This window comes from Oncorhynchus keta, chromosome 1 (genome assembly GCF_023373465.1).
Source record: "Oncorhynchus keta strain PuntledgeMale-10-30-2019 chromosome 1, Oket_V2, whole genome shotgun sequence".
NCBI classification, from domain to species: Eukaryota; Metazoa; Chordata; class Actinopteri; order Salmoniformes; family Salmonidae; genus Oncorhynchus; species Oncorhynchus keta.
In genome coordinates, this window is record NC_068421.1 from 64,794,486 (window position 1) to 64,819,111 (window position 24,626).

The 24,626-nt window shown below is 47.0% G+C and overlaps 1 protein-coding gene across 2 annotated transcripts in view; it reads right to left on the reverse strand.

The window, feature by feature from the left end:
- Positions 1–487: 487 nt before the first annotated feature.
- The window catches only part of LOC118390950 (breast cancer anti-estrogen resistance protein 3-like), a 66,272-nt gene continuing 42,133 nt past the window's right edge, over positions 488–24,626 (reverse strand). For both annotated transcript variants that reach the window (XM_035781824.2, XM_035781833.2), the window contains 9 exons: positions 14,363–14,491; positions 5,627–6,072; positions 4,953–5,053; positions 3,812–4,614; positions 3,062–3,177; positions 2,783–2,954; positions 2,529–2,640; positions 2,238–2,444; positions 488–2,041 (listed from right to left, as the gene is read on the reverse strand). In XM_035781824.2, coding sequence (XP_035637717.1) covers positions 1,866–2,041; positions 2,238–2,444; positions 2,529–2,640; positions 2,783–2,954; positions 3,062–3,177; positions 3,812–4,614; positions 4,953–5,053; positions 5,627–6,072; positions 14,363–14,491 — 2,262 coding nt within the window. In that variant the 3' untranslated portion in view covers positions 488–1,865. The remainder of the gene's footprint in view (positions 2,042–2,237; positions 2,445–2,528; positions 2,641–2,782; positions 2,955–3,061; positions 3,178–3,811; positions 4,615–4,952; positions 5,054–5,626; positions 6,073–14,362; positions 14,492–24,626) is intronic.

Genomic DNA, 24,626 nt, shown 5'->3' on the forward strand with positions numbered 1-24,626 from the left:
CTCTTAGGCTTCACTCCCCGATCCGAGACATCTACTGCAGCCCTCATCCTCCACATACAACACCCATTCTTGTCAGTAAAAGGTCCCAAAAGCACACACATCCCTGGGTCACTCGTCTTTTCAGTTCGCTGTGACTGAAAACTTTTGTCTACCTTCATGCCCTTTGCTTTTGTCTGCCTAATGTTTGTACCATGTTTTTGTGCTTTTGTCTGCCCAATAATGTTTGTACCATGTTTTTGTGCTGCTGGCATGTTGTGTTGTCATGTGTCTTAGGTCTCTCTTTATGTAGTGTTGTGTTGTCTCATCGTGATGTGTGTTTTGGTCTATATTTTTAATCCCAGTCCCCGTCCCCTCATGAGGCCTTTTTGATAAGCCGTCATTTTAAATAAGAATTTGTTCTTAACTGACTTTCCTATTTTAAATCACAATACGTATGTTGAAACGTGTATATATGTGTTTTGAAGTTGTTACTCAAGACACCTGCATGTCATTTCTTTGTCTATTTCTTGCCACAACAGCTATTTACAGGTCAATAATATTTAAGAGGGAAATATATTACACTGTCTAGCATTCACATGCTCACATCTAAATATGTACACCTTTTACCATTCAGGATTATCCAGATGAACTCGTGTACCGCGACATCTGAGGAACATTAAACATGAAGCAGACAGTTGAAGAACTAGTTAATGTACACGCAGTATATATTCCATAGTATTTTAGACCATATACGGTAACTGCCTCTTGTATAGCGACCAAACGTCGTCCTTTACATCTGTTTCATCATTTCATGTCCTCTTGTCATTTGTTGAACCCTTATAACAAGGGTCAGTCCCTACTTTAGTGATACATTCATACACCCATTTCTTTCAGAAAGTCTTTTCGGGTCCTCCTCTTGGTCTCAGTGCGGTCAGTGTGTTCTCCTCTCTGCCACATCCACTAGGATGACTACCGCTGCACATACACTGAGCGTAGAAAACATTTGGAACACCTGCCTAACATTGAGCTGCACCCCCTTTCGCCCTCAGAACAGCCTCAATTCATCAGGACTCTACAAGGTGTCGAGAGTGTTCCACAAGGATGCTGGCCCATGTCGACTCCAATGTTTTCCACAGTTGTGTCAAGTTGGCTGGATGTCCTTTGGGTGGTGGACCATTCTTGATGCACACGGGAAACTGAAAAAGCGTGAAACCCAGCAGAGCTTCAGTTCTTGACACACACAAACCGGTGCGCATGGCACCTAATACCTTTACCCTGTTCAAAGGCACTTAAATGTTTTGTCTTGCCCATTAACTCTCTGAATAGCACACCTACACAATCCATGTCTTGAGGCTTAAAAATCCTTGAACCTGTCTCCTCCCCTTCATCTACACTGGTTGAAGTGACATCAATAAGGGATCATAGCTTTTACCTGGATTCTCATGGTTGGTCTGTCATGGAAAGAGCAGGTGTCCTTAATGTTTTGTACACTCAATGTATATGGTGTAGATCTGTTTTTGCTATCATGCCAACTCCCTTTCACTCATTGTCATTCCATTGGCTTGACAATGACAGCAATGGAGTAGGCAGGAGCACAAGCAGATCTTGGACCAGGCTACCCCCCTCCTGCGTTACTGAGGGAAATATTTCCTCTTCATAAGAACACACTCAATATCCTGCCACTGCCAGGGAAGAGTTCCAACTGGATCTCAGACACTCTCCCTCCATTGGACAGGTTGGGAAATCACAGTAGTCTCGCTATGCAACCATCTTCCTCATCCCCAGTTAATACGGGGCACAGTTTGTCCTCTCTCTTAACCAGCCTTTTAGGTCCTTTTACAACCCACCAGTGTTCACTAATACAGTCTGTTTACTACAGGCTTGGTTTAGAGTTCTGTGTGTTTGACCGCTGGCTCCAGCTTTCTGGACAAAGCAGTTAGGATGAGTGTGAACTTGTCGTATCTCTCCGTCTGGTTAACGGCCGCCCCTCTGCTGCCCCACAGCAGACGCAGCTGAAAGTCTGTTTTAAAGATCTCCAGCAGGTCCTCGTCAGCCTGGAAGTCTGCACACAGAAAGAGGAATACATTATCGTTAGCCTTGTAGCACATCATACCAGCTTAGCCATGCATCTGTTATAGTGTCTTAAGCAATCTCGGGCACTATGAGAAAAGCTGTGACATTTTGGACAAGAGCATTTGTTTAACAAATAATGTTAACAGCTGTGAGCACTATCTTGCAGAAGGTGTGGAGTGTATTACCTTTCAGGACGTGTTCAGTGTTGGCGGTGTATGAGTCAGCATTGTGTGCCACGCTGCGGGCCTCCTCTAGGTGACGCAGCATGATCTCACAGCCCTGGTCGTTGCTCTCCCACAGTTCCATGCCCTCGAACGCCACCGCCGGTCGCTCCATCAAGATGAGCAGGGGCATTAGTAGGGGCACCGTGGTGCCAGTCAGGGGCATGTCCACTACACACACAGGGACACAGTCAGAGACTACAACTGCACTTAAGCTCAGTAAGAGCACCAAGGAGGCTCTATTGAAGTGCTTACCTGTTCCTTCATACAGGCCCTTGTAAAAGGGCTTGAGAGACTTCTCGTATATGATGGCAGTCTGAGTGTATTTCCTCCTCAGCATGGTCCAGGTGTGGTCTAATCGTGTGATCTGTGGTCAAGGGCATACATACGATATGTTAGGAAACAAACAGCACAATCACAATATCCCTAGGGACATCTGCCTTTAAATAGTCATCTCAGAACACGTGGTGGGGCTGGGGGACCATGTCTGGCTGTATTGAGTGGGGTACCTGAGGCATGTCCAGTGCTTTCATGATGGAGGAGAAGGCGTACAGGTCCCCCATGGAGTCCTTCAGTTCTAGAGCCACCATGATAATGCGGTTCAGCGTGGCGGTTCGCTCCTCCAGACTTCCTGTGCAGCCCAGGATGTCCACGGCAACCCCGATGGCCATGGTGTGGTGCCTGAGTTACACAACGGAGAGTTCAGTCATGAGTGCCTTGTGTCTACATGTGGGTTCCTATCACCTGAGGCGTGTGTCAGGTGGGTTTGGGTGTGTATGTGTGTTTACCTTTCCATCAGGTCTTGACGCAGCTGCCTGCCGTGGGGTAAGGTCACCAGCTCCAGACCAGAGGACACACCCATTTGACCTTTCACCTCCTCAGAGACACCAAGTACCCTAGCAACCTGTCAGGTACATAACCATTTTTTAGTTAAGCTATAGGAGGATGGAAGTGTTTTAGAATGGTCACGTTTGGGGAAATCCTATCATTGATTATGAGTTCCTTCTGACTGAATTAAACAAGAGACATCTTTATTGAATTCCACAGCCACCTTGCATAACGTTGTGCCATAGCTGTTTTTAACAACACATAAAGATGTTTCCCTCAAGACTAGACACCCAGTCATGGGTTTGGCTACAGAGCATTTTTGGTGCATCTAACTAAATAACATTTACTGGTTTCATTTGGCCCTTTGTGCAGTGTACCACTCCCAGACAGACATAAGGCACCTGACTGTCTGTGAAATGCAAAATACCAACGAGAGGAAATGAAAGAAATGCCAGTCGTCTCTGATGCCCTCTGTGTGCCTGACTGTCCAGCCCCTAAATTAGATGCTGCTGAAGAATAAGACATGTATCACGCAAACACAAACTGTCCTGAAAATCTCCCATTCATATTCATTAATGATGTACACTGACATTTCTTTTATGATCTCAAGTTGGGATTCAGCCCTGAGTGCTCAGACATACAGTAGGCCTAGTGCGGTAGAGAATGTCCTGTGGGTAATCTGGGTATGGTGTAGTGGGACAGTGCAGTACCTGGCAGTCTGCCATGAGGATGTGCTTGGCAATGATGTGGTGGTCTTTCTGAACGAGCAGTTCTTTGGCTCTCTTCAGCACACTCATCTCCAGGGGTTTGTTCTCCGCAGGCAGTAGCCTGGATTCAAACTCCCCCGGCCGGAACCTAGACGCGGTCTCCAACACCGGCCGCCGGAAGCTCCTCTCTTTCTCCTCCCCTGTCTTCTCTATCTCATCCAGCTCTCCTTTCCTCTCTTGTTCCACCTCCTCCTCTTCGCTGCCATTCTCCAGGGCTTCGATGGCATGGTGGTAGGAGCTGCGGTCCAGTTTGGAGCCATGGCTGCTCTTCTCATTCTCCTCTGTCCTCAGCCTCTCTACGTAGCTGTTGATATTGTTGTTGTTAGGCTGGGGGCCCAAGCCTGGAGCCTGGAGCCTGTCCCAATCCGCTGGGCTGCAGGGGCTCAGCTCAAAGTAGTTCAACTCCGGGCTGCGGAGCTGGGGAGACTGGAGAGCCTGGGTCAGATGCTGCTTCTTGGGCTTCAGTGGGGGAACAGGGGGACCTGGGGCTGGGCTGGCCAGAGGGGCCAGGGGTTGCAGGTGTGGGGAGTGGGGTATCCTCATGGCGGGCACCTTGCTGGGCTTGGGGGGCGGCTTGGGGCAGAGCTGGCTTTCTGAGCCCCGGATGGCCTCTCCGGCCTGGGTCTCAAAGGCCATCCTCCTTGGCACAGTGGGACTGAGGGCCGGCTCACTGCCCGTCCTGAACACTGGAGACTGGGACCGAGGCTGATGCTCCATCAGCTGGGACTGGGGCTGGGGCCTGGAGCCTGGGGAGTGAGAGGGGACCATCATTACCTGAACCTGCACACTGCAGCCTAGTACATACAGCTAGAGCCATGTCTGTGTTGTGTGGCTGTGGAGCTGCTGTGATGGCTGCTGTCTTTTAGTCCAAAGACTCAGACATCAAGCACATCTATCCATTTCCATTTAAACTTTTATCTGCTCTGTATTCCTTTCAGAAATATATTTATCGCCATCCTTAGCTAATGTCACAATTGTCCTTTCTGAGCTGAGGGTACAAAGCAAGGTTTTGAAGGCTTGTCGGGGCTGTAAATCCTCTGACAACAGGATATGAGAGAGAGAGAGAGCGAGGGAAGGTACCTACCTAGAGGAAGAAAGCTCTCTGACTGGTGGGTTTTGAGAGGCAACCTTCTCTCCTGAACGTGGTTCAGACACGCCGGCTGGCTTCCACACTTGTCTTTGTTCCTGATGGACAGAAAGAAAGAAACAGAGAGAGAGAGAGAGAGAGAGGACTGAGCCCTTTAGCTACCAACAGAGGCACGTCCACTGGGCACACCACACCACTAACCCCTACTGAAACCTGATACATTGACGCAGTGTTTATGTAAAATGGTACTGGGTAATTTGAGGGGGTATTTTTTATCCTGGTTTGCCTTGGCATTGTGCTCAGAGGTTGGTATTCTCCATCCAGGCTAAACATCACTCCTTACTTACTTTGCCTCAGTAATGGTTTATTGTAGATGTATACTTATCTCTGTGACTCCCACATTAGTGTGACAAATTTGGAGTGCACATGTGTTGTTTGCATGGCAGGCTATACATGAACATTATACAGATCAAATTCCATTTGGAGTGACCCCTGTATGACGGAATGTACAGTGTCTATATAAGCTCCTGGGTGCAGAGGAGAATAAAATGAACTTTAATGTCGTAATAAATCAGCTGCAGGAAAGCATCTCCATTGTACCATTGTAACACACTGGCAATTCACCATGTCAAGAGCAGACAACCCTGAACCTCCTTAGATAGCCTACTAACCTAAGCAGGTTCCCCCGTCCAAGGCTTTGGTCCTGGGTGTGTCCGTTCATGATGTTGAGGCTCAGGCGTTTGGAGGTCTGGCTCTTCCTCTCGGGCAAGGTCAGACCGGTCTCCACACGGACACAGGCCACCCCATATTTCTCCTCTAGGCAGCGCAGGGGCAAGGCCCTGTTGATGGGCTGGAAGATGATGGCTCCCACCACCTCCGTCACTGGCTTCCTGTTTCCCACGTAGTAGCGCACCAGGGCAGGCACGCTGTCGAAGCCCTCCTTCTCAAACAGGTACTGCACCCGAGAGTAGGCCTCGTTCATGGCCACCACCATCTTATTGATCTTGAAGTGCTGCGGGCTGTTCTTCCACTGGCAGGTCAGTACGTAGTTCCCAGGGCTGGACAGAGAGTCCCGGATCAGGAAGTCCCCGTCTCTCTGGATCAGGTTCTCTGCCACCTGGACACCAGAGGACACGTGTTGAGCACATATAGACAGAGACACATACACACAGGCATACTGTATAGCTCATACAAATGGCTGTATTTTCAATATCACACAGTTGGAACTGTCTTTTCCTTTTGTCACACTTGTCTCACAGTTGGATTTGTGGCGACAGGTGTTCTCGTCCCTCACTGAATGGCCTCATTAACCTGCTTGGCTCACTGAATGTTTTCTCTAGGACTACTGTTACTGTACTGTAACATCCTGATACCTCCCAGCATGCTCTCTGAGCCCAGGCCACACCAAGCCAAACAGGAACTCATAGTCAGAAGGGTCAAGTGTCCAAGCCCCCAGTGTTGTGTAGAAACTCTCATACATTGGTCCACACTCTTGAGCTTTATAATCATATAATATCATATATCATCATTATAGTCATATAATCATCCAACGGGCTTTGGAGAGGCGAAGGTCGAGTCATGCATCCTCCCAAACATGACCCGCCTAATTCATCTTCTTAACACCCGCCCACTTAACCCGGAAGCCAGCTGCACCAACGTGTCAGAGGAAACACAGTTCAACTGATGACCGAAGTCAGCCTGCAGGTGCCCTGCCCACCACCAGGAGTCGCTAGAACGCGATGAGCCAGGGAAAGGCCCCCCAGCCAAACCCTCCTCTAACCCGGGCGATGCTGGGCCAATTGTGCGCCACCCTATGGGACTCCTGGTCACGGCCGGTTGAACCCGGTCCGTAGTGACGGTGATGCAGTGACTCAGACTGCCACGTCACACAGGAGGCCACCTGTTTGGATTTTGAAAATGTCTGAATAATATTTTGTTAAATAATACAATTTCAAAACAAATTTGTCCACACTCCACTCCACCACTTATGTCATTCCTCCAAACATTTAATTACCTTACTATTTAATTAGCTTAGTATTGAACTAAGTATTTATGTTTATATAATCATGAGTTGGAAGGTTAAGGGTTTCTAATTAGACTTTTTAAAAGCCCTCTTCACAATGGGGCCGCAGTGACACCAGGAAGGAGCTTATTAAACCTGATTAGGATCACTTGGCAGCATGAATGCTGTTTTTCAGTATTCTTACATAAAGTCTCTGTCCTACTGAGGAGGTGCAGGCTGAGCCGTAAAACTGAGCACTGTGTGTGTGTGTGTGTGTGTGTGTGTGTGTGTGTGTGTGTGTGTGTGTGTGTGTGTGTGTGTGTGTGTGTGTGTGTGTGTGTGTGTGTGTACCAGTCTTATGCCACCCTGTCACAACTGCAAGGACAAGCTCAAAAGAGTTCAATTTGTTATTCAGGGTCCCATCTGTTATTTTACACACAAAGGCAATGCTTTGGGTTTATAAAGCCAGTCTGACGCATTGAAAGTCATTTGATTTATACCTCATTAAACTGCTAATTTATATTAAGATACATGTTAAATCCATTAGCCATGCAATGTTGTTTATATATTTCTAATAGACATCTGTTGTGAATTAATTTTGTTGTGAAATTTACTGTCCTCGATGCACTGGCATGGAGAGAAACTTCCTCAATCACCTGAAGCTGCTGATGTGTATTGTCTAATGGTAAAATGGGAGTGGACTGAGCTGGTCTTACTAGTTCTTGTTGAGAGACGCACAGTCTTGTGGGTAAACATGACAGTGTGTAACGTACCGTGTGCAGCTAGCCCGTGATGAGAATTATAGAGGCGTGGTCAGTGCCAGATCAGTGAACCAGCAGAAGGCAATAAGATAAGATGTCATTAATAAATGGTGTCATGTCATCTGATTTAAGACCTGCGTGTGTGCTGAGAGACAGACTGAGCATCCTCACTGAAGCTGAGGTTCATGGAAAGAACTCTGCGGTCTGAGCTCTCAGTACTACAGTATGTACACACACAGATGCAGTGTGTGTGTGTGTCAGGGCCACTCTGTTCTCACTGACAAGTTCTCAGTGACAAGCTCTTAGTGAGATAATGATGAAAGCACAAGGTTGAAATTAAGTCCATTTGAATTAACCATGCAGCGGGTGTCAAGCCTCATTCAGCCACAGCACGTCAAACTGACAGCCTCACACCATGGATTCAATACAGCCAGTGCTGTAGAACGGACCTGACAAGATAAATACTTATCTCTGTTGTTGACTTGTCCTTATTTGTCTGATTCTGATCTGGCTCAACCAGTTTCAGACAAGCTGCCAGAGAATGAATCTGCTCTGTGTACATAGGCACTCATTTGAGCTGAGCCCTGGGTGTGAGGATGTCATCAGTGTTCTTCCTCATCCCCCTGATCTGATCCTGCTGTGCTGGGATCTGTCACAGTCTGTCATAGCCTCCTCCTAAGTCCCCACCCTCAGCCATGTGGCTTTCACTCTGCAGTCCACATAAAAGAAAGCTCCCTTCTGGAAACCTCTCGACACTCAGGGAGTTTCCACATATTTATGACAAGAACTGCCAGACAAAGTGTCTAAGCTCCCTGACTCTCCATTCACACAGTAGTCCACAGAGTGACCAAACAAAGCATTATTTGGGATGTCATTATAGAGACGTTTGATTGAGCTTGGAAAAGGTTATGTCTGCCCAGCTGTCCTGCCCTGCGCGGGTATGCGGAAGGTTTTGCATGGTTGTCATGTTTTCAGAGCACCAGTGCATTTCACTGTCAGTCTACACCAGTTGTTTACGAAGCATGTGACAAATGTTATTTTATTTTATTTGCTGTGATTCCTCTACAGGGTGGGTGGGTGACCAACAGACAGTGCTGTGATTCCTCCACAGAGTGGGTGGGTGACCAACAGACAGTGCTGTGATTCCTCTACAGGGTGGGCGGGTGACCAACAGACAGTGCTGTGATTCCTCCACAGGGTGGGTGGGTGACCAACAGACAGTGCTGTGATTCCTCTACAGAGTGGGTGGGTGACCAACAGACAGTGCTGTGATTCCTCTACAGAGTGGGTGGGTGACCAACAGGCAGTGCTGTGATTCCTCCACAGAGTGGGTGGGTGACCAACAGGCAGTGCTGTGATTCCTCCACAGAGTGGGTGGGTGACCAACAGGCAGTGCTGTGATTCCTCTACAGAGTGGGTGGGTGACCAACAGACAGTGCTGTGATTCCTCTACAGAGTGGGTGGGTGACCAACAGGCAGTGCTGTGATTCCTCCACAGAGTGGGTGGGTGACCAACAGGCAGTGCTGTGATTCCTCCACAGAGTGGGTGGGTGACCAACAGGCAGTGCTGTGATTCCTCTACAGAGTGGGTGGGTGACCAACAGGCAGTGCTGTGATTCCTCCACAGAGTGGGTGGGTGACCAACAGGCAGTGCTGTGATTCCTCTACAGAGTGGGTGGGTGACCAACAGGCAGTGCTGGGATTCCTCCACAGAGTGGGTGGGTGACCAACAGACAGTGCTGTGATTCCTCTACAGAGTGGGTGGGTGACCAACAGGCAGTGCTGTGATTTCTCCATAGAGTGGGTGGGTGACCAACAGGCAGTGCTGTGATTCCTCCACAGAGTGGGTGGGTGACCAACAGGCCGTGCTGTGATTCCTATACAGAGTGGGTGGGTGACCAACAAGCAGTGCTGTGATTCCTCTACAGAGTGGGTGACCAACAGGCCGTGCTGTGATTCCTCCACAGAGTGGGTGGGTGACCAACAGGCAGTGCTGTGATTCCTCTACCGAGTAGGTGGGTGACCAACAGGCAGTGCTATGATTCCTCTACAGAGTGGGTGACCAACAGGCCGTGCTGTGATTCCTCCACAGAGTGGGTGGGTGACCAACAGGCAGTGCTGTGATTCCCTCAGAGTGGGTGGGTGACCCGAGTGCTGTGTAGGTGGGTGACCAACAGGCAGTGCTATGATTCCTCTACAGAGTGGGTGACCAACAGGCCGTGCTGTGATTCCTCCCCTGAGTGGGTGGGTGACCAACAGGCAGTGCTGTGATTCCTCTACCGAGTAGGTGGGAGACCAACAGGCAGTGCTATGATTCCTCTACAGAGTGGGTGACCAACAGGCCGTGCTGTGATTCCTCCCCTGAGTGGGTGGGTGACCAACAGGCAGTGCTGTGATTCCTCTACAGAGTGGGTGGGTGACCAACAGGCAGTGCTGTGATTCCTCCACAGAGTGGGTGGGTGACCAATAGGCAGTGCTGTGATTCCTCTACCGAGTAGATGGGTGACCAACAGGCAGTGCTATGATTCCTCTACAGAGTGGGTGACCAACAGGCCGTGCTGTGATTCCTCCACAGAGTGGGTGGGTGACCAACAGGCCGTGCTGTGATTCCTCCACAGAGTGGGTGGGTGACCAACAGGCAGTACTGTGATTCCTCCACAGAGTGGGTGGGTGACCAACAGGCAGTGCTGTGATTCCTCCACAGAGTGGGTGGGTGACCAACAGGCAATTCTGTGATTCCTCTACAGAGTGGGTGGGTGACCAACAGGCAGTGCTGTGATTCCTCTACAGAGTGGGTGACCAACAGGCCGTGCTGTGATTCCTCCACAGAGTGGGTGGGTGACCAACAGGCAGTGCTGTGATTCCTCCACAGAGTGGGTGGGTGACCAACAGGCAGTGCTGTGATTCCTCTACAGAGTGGGTGGGTGACCAACAGGCAGTGCTGTGATTCCTCCACAGAGTGGGTGGGTGACCAACAGGCAGTGCTGTGATTCCTCTACCGAGTAGGTGGGTGACCAACAGGCAGTGCTATGATTCCTCTACAGAGTGGGTGACCAACAGGCCGTGCTGTGATTCCTCCCCTGAGTGGGTGGGTGACCAACAGGCAGTGCTGTGATTCCTCTACCGAGTAGGTGGGTGACCAACAGGCAGTGCTATGATTCCTCTACAGAGTGGGTGACCAACAGGCCGTGCTGTGATTCCTCCCCTGAGTGGGTGGGTGACCAACAGGCAGTGCTGTGATTCCTCTACAGAGTGGGTGGGTGACCAACAGGCAGTGCTGTGATTCCTCTACAGAGTGGGTGACCAACAGGCCGTGCTGTGATTCCTCTACAGAATGGGTGGGTGACCAACAGGCAGTGCTGTGATTCCTCTACCGAGTAGGTGGGTGACCAACAGGCAGTGCTATGATTCCTCTACAGAGTGGGTGACCAACAGGCCGTGCTGTGATTCCTCCACAGAGTGGGTGGGTGACCAACAGGCCGTGCTGTGATTCCTCCACAGAGTGGGTGGGTGACCAACAGGCAGTACTGTGATTCCTCCACAGAGTGGGTGGGTGACCAACAGGCAGTGCTGTGATTCCTCCACAGAGTGGGTGGGTGACCAACAGGCAGTACTGTGATTCCTCCACAGAGTGGGTGGGTGACCAACAGGCAGTGCTGTGATTCCTCTACAGAGTGGTTGACCAACAGGCCGTGCTGTGATTCCTCCACAGAGTGGGTGGGTGACCAACAGGCCGTGCTGTGATTCCTCCACAGAGTGGGTGGGTGACCAACAGGCAGTACTGTGATTCCTCCACAGAGTGGGTGGGTGACCAACAGGCAGTGCTGTGATTCCTCCATAGAGTGGGTGGGTGACCAACAGGCAGCAGGAATGACAGGGCCCTGAATGAAATAAGTGTGCAACTGGATACCCAGTCGTAGCTGTTGGCAACACAGGAACCCCTCCCCTCTCTGCATGCATTCATTGGGCTTGTCATGTTTCACGGTAAGCCTCTCCCTTCTCTCAGCTCCATCTCTTGATTGAATTATCCTCTTTCACAAAGAGCCAGCGTGTGCCGCCGGCCGCAAAAACAATACCTTATCAAAAATCCTTTGACCCAAGCTAAAATAAGGCTCATGATAAATCATTAAACAGCAGCTGAGTTGTTCCTCCAGAGAGTGTGTGTGTGTTTGTGTGCATGTTTGTGTGGCTATTTACCACCACAAACCTATGCTGGCACTAAAACCGCACTCAACGAGCTGAATAGGGTCATAAGCAAACAAGAAAATGGTCATCCAGAGGCGGCACTCCTAGCAGTGATTTTAATGTAGGGAAACTGAAATCAGTTTTACCAAATTTCTACCAGCATGTCACCTGTGCAAAAAAGTTCCAGATCACCGTTACTCCACACACAGAGACGCATACAAAGCTCTCCCTCACCATCCATTCGGCAAATCTGACCATAAGTATATCCTCCTGATTCGTGCTTACAAGAAAAAACTCAAATTAGAAGTACCAGTGACATGCTCAAAGGGAAGTGGTCCGATGAAGTGGATGCTAAACTACAGGACTGTTTCACTTTCACAGACTGGAATATGTTCTGGGATTGCTGGCATTGAAGATTTTACCACATTAGTCACCGGCTTCATTAATAAGTGCAATGACTACGACGACGCCCCCACAATGTGACCATATGTACATATGCCGATTACAGGCAACATTCGCACTGAGCTAAAGGCTAGAGCTGCCACTTTCAAGAAGCGGCACACTTATAAGAAATCCCTCTGCGACCTCCGACAAGCCATCAAACAGGCAAAGCATCAATATAGGAGTATGATCGAATCATACTACGCAAGTGATCACGGATTACAGAGGGAAACCCAGCCGCGAGCTGCCAAGTTGACACGAGCCTACCAGACAAGCTAAATGCCTTCTATGCTCGCTTCGAGGCACTCAACACTGAACCGTGCATGTTCTGTACGACTGTGTGATCACGCTCGCCAAAGCCGACGTGAGTAAGATCTTTAAACAGGTTAACATTAACAAGGCCGCAGGGCCATACGGATAACCAGGATGTGTACTCAGAGCATGCGCTGACCAGCTGGCAAGTGTCTTAGCTGATATTTTCAACCTCTCCCTGACCCTTTCTGTAATACCTACAGTACATGTTTCAAGCAGACCACCGTAATCCCTGTGCCCAAGAACACCAAGGTAACCTTTCTAAATGACTATTGTCCCATAGCACTCACATCTGTAGTCATGGAATGCTTTGAAAGGCTGGTCATAGCTCACATCAACACCATCATCCCAGACACCCTGGGCCCAATCCAGTTCGCATACCGCCCCAACAGATCCACAGATGACGCAATCTCTATTCTCTACTCCACACTGCTCTCTCCCACCTTGACAAGAGGAACATCTATGTGAGAATACTGTTCATTGACTAAAGCTCATCACTAAGCTAAGGACCCTGGGACTGAACCCCTCCTTCTGGAAGTGAATCCTGGATTTCTTGACGGGCCGCCCCCAGGTGGTGAGGGTGGGCAATACCACATCCGCCATGCTGTCCCTCAACACGGAGGCCATTAAGAGGTGTGTGCCTAGTCCCCTCCTTTACTACCTGTTCAACAACCATCATTAAGTTGCTGATGACGGTGGTGAGACAGCCTATAGGGAGAAGGTCAGAGACCTGGCAGTGTGGTGCCCGGACAACAACCTCTCCGTCAACGTCAGCAAGACAAAAAAGCTGATCGTCAACAAGACAAAGAAGCTGAGATAAAGGGCCGAGAATGCCCCCATTCACATCAACTGGACTGTAGTGGAGCGGGTCGAGAGCTTCAAGTTCCTCTGTGTCCACATCACTAAGGATCTATCATGGTCCAAACACACCAACACAGTCGTGAAGAGGGCACGACAACGCCTCTTCCCCTCAGGAGGCTGAAAAGGCTTGGCATGGGCCCTCAGATCCTCAAAAAGTTCTACAGCTACACCATTGAGAGCATCTTCACTGGCTGCATCACTGCTTGGTATGGCAACTGCTCGGCATCTGACCGCAAAGCGCTAAAGAGAGCAGTGCATACGGCCCAGTAGATCACTGGGGCCGAGCTCCCTGCCATCCAGGACCTCTATACCAGGCAGTGTCAAAGGAAAGCTTTAGAAATTGTCAAAGGCTCCAGCCACCCAAGTCATAGATTGTTCTCTCTGCTACTGCATGGCACGCAGTACCGATGCACTAAGTCTGGAACCAAGAGGACCCTGAACAGCTTCTACCCTCAAGCCATAAGACTGCTAAGTGGTTCGTTAAATAGTTAACCAAATATCTACCCAGACTATCTGCATTGACACTTTTTGCACTAACTTTTTTGACTCATCACATATGCTGCTGTTACTGTTTATTATCTATTCTGTTGCCTAGTCACTTTATTATATTGAGGTAGATGTACTGCCTCGTACCCCTGCACATTGACCCTGTGTACATTATATATTCAAGTTACTTATTGTGTATTTATTATTACTTTTCTGTTATTTCTCTATTTTCTTTCTCTCTGCATTGTTGGGAAGGGCTCGTAAGTAAGCATTTCACTGTCAATTTACATCTGTTTGTTACGAAACGTGACAGAAAATTTGAATTGATTTCTTTTTGTATGAGTCTGTGTGTGTGTTACCTGTCTGGGAATGGCTCCATGGTACCAGGCGTGGCTGCATGGCTCCTCACTGGCCATTTTCAGCTCTTCCTCCAACTCTTTGCGTAGTTTCTCCGGCGGGCCCTCCATTATGTACTTGTCCCTGGAGAACTGCACATAGACAGGAACAACCGCTTCTTTCAGTACTGGGATTCTCACAGACATGGATGCGCACTGCACTGGCTGTCTGCTCCTGTCTGTGTAGTAAACCGTTTAAATGTAACTCTCCCTGTATCTACCGCTCACACGTTCTCTTTCTCTTTCTTTTTCTCTCTCCCTCTCCTTCACTCTGTGTAAGCAATGTGTCATACATGGCTCTCCTCCCCTCTTTGTGTTCTGGGCTGTAATTTCCCAGAGCCACACCATGCCGAAGGCTGCAATTGGCGAGGGCTCTACCTGCCTCTGCTTTGACTGCTGTGTCATATCCTGGTCTCGTTGCCACGCCCCTCTGCCCCGCCCCAGCGAGAGGCCTCAGGGCGGAACACAACACAACACAACACACCTACCTCTACCTCCCTCACCTGACTGCTGTGACACACTCACTCATATAGAGTGCAGTGTGTATACAACCAATAAACTTTTATTTTATTTTATTTGACAGAGTCCAGTATGCCGGGCTGTTGTGACACACTATGATTTACAAAACCTATCCTCCTTCACAATCAATAGACTTCACCTACACATTCTTTTTTTTTACCTTTATTTAACTAGGCAAGTCAGTTATTTTCAATGACGGCCTAGGAACAGTGGTTTAACTGCCTTGTTCAGGGGCAGAACAACAGATTTTTACCTTGTCAGCTCGGGGATTCAATCTGGCAACCTTTCGGTTACTAGTCCAACGCTCCAACCACTAGGCTAGCTGCATATCCTGCATTGAGTTTTGTAAACACATTACAAACGGGATTGGTCTGTTGTTGTGCAACCTCTGTCTGCCCGCAATATACCAGTATCTATGTCGATAAATGATCAGAGTAATACTGAAATTTCCCTCCTGTGGCGCCACTCGTGGGATTAAACCGAGCTTCAGTTTTCTACTTCATTAACTAGAGATCCAGTAGACCCAGCCAGAACAACACACTCCATAATGTTTTATAATTGTGTAGCTCTTTAAACAAACCCCCTGGAGATGGCAGGCAGGATTAGACTCTGGAGGAAATTACTGTAGCCATTGTGTTATTTTAGATGTTGGCAACAAACCTGCAACTTTCCAAAACACAATCTGAGGATTACTAGGGGCTGCCAAGACCTGGTTCATAAAGAGATGAGGAGGGAGTTGATTGGCTATTCAGCATTGACCCTAAGGGTGAGCGATGACCAGTAGGATTATTGTGTTACATCAACTCAATACCTTTCTCCAGTGACCAATATTATACTTGGTTTTCTAATAAATTGTTGTTTGTGTACAACCTCTGCATTAACCTTACTTGCCTAGTGACATCTTTGTCCCTGCACACTACAACAATGATCTTTCTGGGAATGTTGACAATACAGATTAACATTGATCAACAACAATGATGTAATATGACAATGGCCTTCGGGACAGAAACTCTTCACAGCTGTATTTTTCCCTTTAAGGGACTGGGACAGGACAGGAACATATAGTATCATATACCCATTTGTCCCCTTCTAAAATAGCATGAGGCCTTCTTGACATTGGCTAATTGTTAGGAATGTTCAGAATGCACAGTGTTTTGCCTATCTGACCCCTTCCAGAAGCAGTGACGCGGTATTGTGCCGAGCTTAACAGGCTATTTGTTTCCACTGTTTAACCCACGGCTAAATTCGTTCACCTTTGACCCCAGAGAGAACATCCGGAAGGACAGTAAATTTGAGTTTTCTGTTATGGCCGACAATTATATGCCAAATAAAAAAAGTAAGGCTCCAGGAAATGGTGTTTTATTTTTGCGGGTGGAGGGGGTAAGCATTGGAAACTCAAGCTTGAGGTAGTATGGAGCTATTTATTTTAGCAGTGTCGTTCCATGTCAAATCAGCAAGCCATGACACCCACCATCTCAGATTGCTATGAAATCATTTCTGTAGTTTGAAACAGATCAGAAAAGCATTCCTGCAACATTATTCTGTTGAAGTATCATTTGATCTCTGAGAAAGTTTGCTAATTCATTGCACCCAAATTTGCCATTTATAGGATTCATATAATATTCAATACATATAGTACCGAACATCTGATTTGGACCAAACGTGTTTCTAACAATGAGTAAGAGATGAAGAATCCAAAGAAATGGTCAAAAGCCACCCACAGACCCCACACGCTAATTCCACCCTAACAAGAGTAAACAGTATCAGTTCCCTATGTAAGACGAGTAGTATGGAGCTGCGGCTCAGAGTATTATTTCTTCATCCTATGTAATGTATTCTCAGTGAATTTGATGATGTTTTACTTTCCCTATTCAGAGGAATTATTCAGTGAAATTGTTAGGTTTATGTCTCATCCTACATCCACCAGGTTCTGATAAGATTATTTGGTTGAAATCTAATTTTAACAGGAATGGTAATCTTATCTGTTTCTAACAACATCAACAATTCTAGAACAATCTGAGATGGTGGGTGTTGAAAACCTCTTTCTTGTGCTTTTTGAGGTGGAACGACCGAGCAGAGAGCTAATTAAGTGGACTGAATTACTGTCAGCTGTGGGCTGCTGCTACTGTTTTATATCTGTATATATATATATATTTAGTCTGTCTGTTCCATTGGAGAGACAGTGGACCTGCTGCTCATCAGATTAAAATAGGTTTTATATGTTTCAAAGACGATTGAAAAGATAGTCTAGGGTTAAACTTCCTCTAGTGAGGCTATGGGTGTCTGTGCCTGAGACTCTCCACGAGAGAAGACGAGAGAGCCTCATATTGAAGCATAAGCCTATCCATATGCATAGCCTGCATGCTAAACTTAGATTGGTGGGAAATGTATGCAAGGAAAAGTCTTGTAAATGTCATGACAATAGTAGTGAATATTCTTCTTACACTGCATCCTTTGCTGGCAGGCTGTCTCTCTCACTCTGCTTTACTGTGGAAGTGCACACATGCTTGCACAGACACACACAAACATACCCTGGGCGAGGGGGGCTGTCAACAGCCTGTCAGCCATGTGTGATTCCTGCACGGCCCAACGCTCCCCAAGAAACGGCCCACTAGCCCTGGGGAAGCTGAGGATCGAGAGAGCTGGCATCTCACAAACACATTCAAGCTGAGCCAGAGTCAGATATTCTATATCCTCGAAAGCTATAAGCCTAGAAGTCAAAACTAATGATAGAGTTATCCATAGTGGGTGAAACAAGCTTAGCCTCATCACAGCAGTGTGAAGAGTTTTACACGATCTCCAGGGGGATGTTACATAACAAGAGTCTAAATGTAATTAGCACAATAAAATCCCCATCAAAATATGTCTGTTTAAGCTAGAGATATATTTTTTTAAATGGACTGTGTCTCCATCCACTGCATCCGCTTTCCGCCTCTGCGTTGGAAGGAGGCAGAGCTACAGCGATGTTTGTCAGACACCCCTAAAATCTGTCTTCTCTTTAAAAACTTCTGTAGTGTACGAACCATTTGGGCAACAAACTAATATGATCCCTCTATGGAAAGATGAGACTCTCACGAACATGATGACGTTCTCCGTTTTGCAAGCATCACGGGACTCGTATGAAGTCGGTACTGCCGATCTGACAACTTCTGTCTCTAGTGTCCGAACAGTTTGGGCTACACACTACAATAATATGACCGCATCATCGAAAGGTGGTACGGGGAAAACTTAATAAAAAAAAAAAAACGTTTATCGCCCAAATAAAAGGGGATAAATATGGGTAAAAAAATATATTTACAGTACCAGTCAAAAGTTTGGACACACCTACTCACTCAAGGGTTTTCTTTATTTTTTTATATTTTCTACATTGTAGAATAATATAGAAGACACTAAAACTATGAAATAACACATATGGAATCATGTAGTAACCAAAAAACAAACAAAAAATATATATATTTGATATTCTTCAAAGTAGCCACCCTTTGCCTTGATGACAGCTTTGCACACTCTTAGCATTGGCGATTGCGTCATCGGTGGATCTGTTGGGGCACTGTACACCTGGACAAGAGGAAAACCTATGTGAGAATGCTGTTCATCGACTACAGTTCTGCTTTCAACACCATAGTGACCACCTAGCTCGTCACTAAATTCAGGGTCCTGGGTCTGAACTCTGTGCAACTGGGTCCTAGACTTCCTGACGGGCCGTCCCCAGTTGGAGAGGGTAGGCAGCAACACCTCCGCCACTCTGATCCTCAACATGGGGGCCCCCCTGTACTCCCCTGTGCTCAGCCCCTCCTGTACTCCCTGTTCACCCATGACTGCATGGATACGCAAGACTATAACTCAGTCATCAAGTTTGCTGACGACACGACAGTGGTAGTAGGCCTGACAATGATGAGACATCCTACAAGGAGGAGGTTAGAGCTGTGGCGGAGTGGTGCAAGGAAATAACCGCGCTTTCAGCGTAAAAAAACAACTAAGGAGCTGATCGTGGACTGCAGGAGACAGAAGAGGGAGCACCACCCCATCCACAACGACGGGGCCTCGCAAATGTCTATGGATGCACCATTGAGAGCAACCATTCTGTTGGGCTGCATTACAGTTTGGTACAGCAACTGTGCCACCCTCAATAGCATGGGCAGGGTTTGGGAGTAACAGATTACATGTATGTATGGATTACAAAAAAACTCTGTTACGTAATCTGTTACGTTACCAACAAAAAGATTGTAATCAAATTACAGATACTTTAGAAAAACTAGATGATTACTTCTAGGATTACTTTTAAATTCATAAAGGATGGTTGCGGAAAAAAATAGTTGACACCTTTCTGTTTTCTCAATGACATTCAAATCAGCATTCAAAAAAGGCGCAAATTTAAGTTTGCTTCGCCTGAGTGAGTCTGATTAGAAGTCACTGACCACTACGATGACACACAATATGCTTTTGATGGATTGCGGGAAAAGAGCATAAATGGGCTTTTGTAGGCTACAGACCAGGCTATGTCTTCCAATGGTGTGACTAATGTCGGTATCCAAAGATTATCCAACTGGAATAAATGCCTAGAGGCAAGGACGACAGCGGTAGTCTAGCCTACGGGGTGATATTACTATTGATATCTACATAGCACATTGATGTGAATCACACTACTGCTCTCTCATTTAGGTATTTGCGGCTTACATATTGTAGTTGTTGTGGATGGCTGTTCACGAATGTATATGTATATTTTAAACCAACAATGGTGGAATTGAAGAAGTTTAAGCTGCCTATCAATCTTTTTTTATGTCCATAGGCCTAGCAGACACATGCTCAAACTCACACACTTTTGATAGACTTAAACAGTTGAAAGCAAATGACACTTTTCGGTAGTGCTCAAAGCACGCCATTCCATGTGAGCAACATTGGGTTAATTGCTTCGAATTGAAAAACAATCAGTCTTCCATGACAACAAAATACACAACAGTGTAGTAAGTACTTCATTTGTGTGTTATGCTCAGGTAAAACAATTTGGCGAATCTACATTTCCATATTTCCTATTCTTGAAGTTCAAGGGGTATTCAATTAATTCGAATGACTGGAAATCTGACAGACTTTAAAAAAAAATGTAAACATACAGCAATGGGTTAGAAGAAACCTACATAACCAACCTATAAAGTAAAATGCAACATCCATTTATGGCCAGCCAAGTAAACTCTAACATTTATTTATTGTTGTGATAAAGACGCTGGCATGCTTTGGCATGTACCCCCAGATGATACAACAGGTCAGTCGTTGAACTAAATGATGAAGAGTATAATAAGACATTGACCGCCTAAAAAAAACAGTCAGTCTACTGCTTCAAATATCTTTCATCTGGACAGGCCTGAATAGTGTGCAATGCAATATTACATAGAATACCACAGCACAACATGGCCCTGAAATACCACAGCACAACATGGCCCTGAAATACCACAGCACCACATGGCCCTGAAATACCACAGCACCACATGGCCCTGCAATACCACAGCACCACATGGCCCTGAAATACCACAGCACCACATGGCCCTGCAATACCACAGCACCACATGGCCCTGCAATACCACAGCACCACATGGCCCTGAAATACCACAGCACCACATGGCCCTGCAATACCACAGCACAACATGGCCCTGAAATACCACAGCACCACATGGCCCTGCAATACCACAGCACCACATGGCCCTGCAATACCACAGCACCACATGGCCCTGAAATACCACAGCACCACATGGCCCTGCAATACCACAGCACCACATGGCCCTGCAATACCACAGCACCACATGGCCCTGCAATACCACAGCACCACATGGCCCTGCAATACCACAGCACCACATGGCCCTGAAATACCACAGCACCACATGGCCCTGCAATAGCACAACATGGCCCTGAAATACCACAGCACCACATGGCCCTGCAATACCACAGCACCACATGGCCCTGCAATACCACAGCACCACATGGCCCTGCAATACCACAGCACCACATGGCCCTGCAATACCACAGCACCACATGGCCCTGCAATACCACAGCACCAAATGGCCCTGCAATACCACAGCACCACATGGCCCTGAAATACCACAGCACCACATGGCCCTGCAATACCACAGCACAACATGGCCCTGAAATACCAAGCACCACACAGCACCACATGGCCCTGCAATACCACAGCACAACATGGCCCTGAAATACCACAGCACCACATGGCCGTGCAATAGCACAGCACCACATGGCCCAGCAATACCACAGCACCACATGGCCCTGACCACAGCACCACATGGCCCTGAAATACCACAGCACCACATGGCCCTGCAATACCACAGCACCACATGGCCCTGCAATACCACAGCACCACATGGCCCTGCAATACCACAGCACCACATGGCCCTGCAATATCACAGCACCACATGGCCCTGCAATACCACAGCACCACATGGCCCTGCAATACCACAGCACCACATGGCCCTGAAATACCACAGCACCACATGGCCCTGCAATACCACAGCACCACATGGCCCTGCAATACCACAGCACCACATGGCCCTGCAATACCACAGCACCACATGGCCCTGCAATACCACAGCACCACATGGCCCTGCAATACCACAGCACCACATGGCCCTGCAATACCACAGCACCACATGGCCCTGCAATACCACAGCACCACATGGCCCTGCAATACCACAGCACCAAATGGCCCTGCAATACCACAGCACAACATGGCCCTGCAATACCACAGCACCACATGGCCCTGCAATACCACAGCACAACATTGCCCTGCAATACCACAGAAAAGGAAGCTAACATAGCCTATGGTCACTATGTCAATGATGTAATGTAAATCCTAAAAAATCTCACTGAAATAAAAAATGAAGTAGCTATAACTCATAAAGCAGTGAACGTTTTGCCCAGTATGGAAAAGTTCTCATCCTTCCATCTCCACCCATTGGGTATTTATACATGTCATGTATATATAGAGACTTACAATCCCAGGCCCAAGCAGAGGAGCACAGCCTGAAATAACCACTGAGGGCACTGGCATTGTACTGAAGGATGACCCGAGGCAGGGCAGGCATACTCTCTCCATGTTGTCAACAGTCTGTAGACCCAGCCAACACCCTTAAGCCACAGAATTACAGTGACCAGACACTCCATACCCAGACAGCAGCCTGGGAAAAGTATCTTTCCAGGAGCTGTTTGTCTTTGCTTCTGTCTTTCCTTTTTTCAATTCATTACATAATACTCCCAAAGACCTTCAACCTCCATTCACACTCACAGAGCTCCTTCTCTCCCTCCCCTCAACACTTAGCCCAGTTGAATTAAGGATGTTTTATAGCGGTATGGGGAACTTGACGCCAACTGAACACAGGAGGATGGTGGCATCTTAATTGGGGAGGACGGGCTCATGGTAATGGCTTGAGTGGAATCAGTGGAATGGTATCGAATACATCAACCACATGTGTTTGATGCCATTCCATTCGCTCCGTTCCAGCTATTATTATAAGCTGTTCTCCCCTCAGCAGCCTCCACTGCAACTGAAGTAGATTTTCTTGGCATCTCGTGGCTTTTCAACAGCACCGAGGAACCACTTTACGATGTTGAAGAATTACAGCAGGCCCTGGTTCACATAGCTGTCCAATGAGGAAATCAACTCTTAACCTGAGTTTAAAAATAGCTCTGGTATAATTACTCCTGAGGAGCCTGGTGATACGATGGACATAGTTAATCCCTCCATCAGGGTAACTACATTATTCCATTTCTGTTAGTCACATGTCTGTGGAACTTGTTCAGTTTATGTCTCAGTTGTTAAATCTTACGTTCATACAAATATTTACACATGTTAAATTTGCTGAAAAGAAACGCAGTTGGCAGTGAGAGGACATTTCTTTTTTTGCTGAGTTTATATTAGCCCACACAGGTACAAGGATGCACTTTCATGCTAGGTTTAGCAGCTCATATTGAAGCTTATAGAGGCCCCAACTGATGTATAGAACCATCTTAAAATGATCTACTTTGGTTTAGATACAAGTATCATGAAACCTCTAACACAAATTAATTTGACTTAGTGATTTTCTTTTAACCTAACTTGCTTACCACTTTCTCCATGTGGTTTATTCCTTCACAGACTACAAAACATTATGATCTCTTCCTAAATATCCGGTCAAATTATAGATTTTGTGTATGGTTTCCTAGAAACAAGGGTGGCTCAACTTACCCCTTTGGCTCAACTCACTCCCTCTCCCCTATGCCTGAATGTTCACACATTTGCATGACTGATCATGGGGTGGCTTTTTAAAGACCTTCTCTTTACTGTCCATGTCATCATCGTGGAAAGCACCCATCCATGTTAGACGGACTCTCAATCATGATTGCATCGAGTGCATATCTCTGGCTGGGCTTCATCACATTACCCTGCTGCCATTCCCTAAGACAGTTAAGTGGTGTTACTGTCATCTTCATCCGGATTGCTAGCTTAAAGACACAACCTCCAGAAGGACACAGAGCCAAACACAGTGGGATAGATGCAGAAGTGCCATCCTTCCAGATGAAAATGGGACACAGTCATTTGTTTGTTTTGAGGGCATGGCTGTGACTTACTGGACATGGTTCAGGTTCATTGTGTGATTTAATGACTTGAGGAAATGGGGATGTGTTTAGTGGGTTCTCCTCAGAGAGCTGGCCCCTCCAGCCCTTGCTCCAGATGATGTGAACTGCAGCGGTTCGTCAGAAGTAAATCTCTCTGGGTTAAAACCAGGGGTTGTAACCAAAATGATTTTCCAATCAACCATACTTTTTTTTGTTCCGTTCCACTGTTCCGACCAGCAAAATCAAGTTCTGAACTGGTTCAAATCCCCCAAAAAGTACTGGTTTAAATTGTTCCTTTTTAAACCTCTGAAATCATTTATTTTCTTTTACATTTAGCTCGACATTGAATTACTTCACCAATCATGCGGTACGGATATAGCAGCTTGCTATGGAGCTGGCAGGCTATAGCTCAATGAATTGTTTACATGTGTGATGGAAAGACAAGTGTAGGGTGCAAGATGAGTGAGAGAGGGAGAGAAGAGGTTTTGCTTAAAGCGCTGGGCATCTTGTGATGACATGCATTATCTGAATTAGGCCCACGGAATTATACCTACGGAGGAGTGGCTTCTATGGAGGAACGTTGAAATCCTTTGAACTTTAACGTTGGCTTAGCTCTGGACCAGAGAGGCCAGCTAGCTAACAAGCTTGTGTGTGCAGAGCGGCAGCAGAATTAAAAACACATCTTACCTATTTGTAGTTAATAAATCCAATATGAAATGTGATAACTGTAGTATCTCTAACTAGAATTTAAAAGTGAATACATTCTAATAAAAATATCTTCTGAATCATGCTTGTATTATCAGTGGGGCTGAGAATGACGCTGCAGTGGACAGCAGCTGTTTTACAGGCAACTGACCAATTCTGCTATTTTGTGTGTTTTGTTGCACTGTTGTTAACTTCTTTTTGTATGTACATAATTTGAACATTTGAACATCTTGGTCATGTTCTGTTATAATCTCTACCCGGCACAGCCAGAAGAGGACTGGCCACCCCACATAGCCCGGTTCCTCTCTAGGTTTCTTCCTAGGTTTTGGCCTTTCTAGGGAGTTTTTCCTAGCCACCGTGCTTTTACACCTGCATTGTTTGCTGTTTGGGGTTTTAGGCTGGGTTT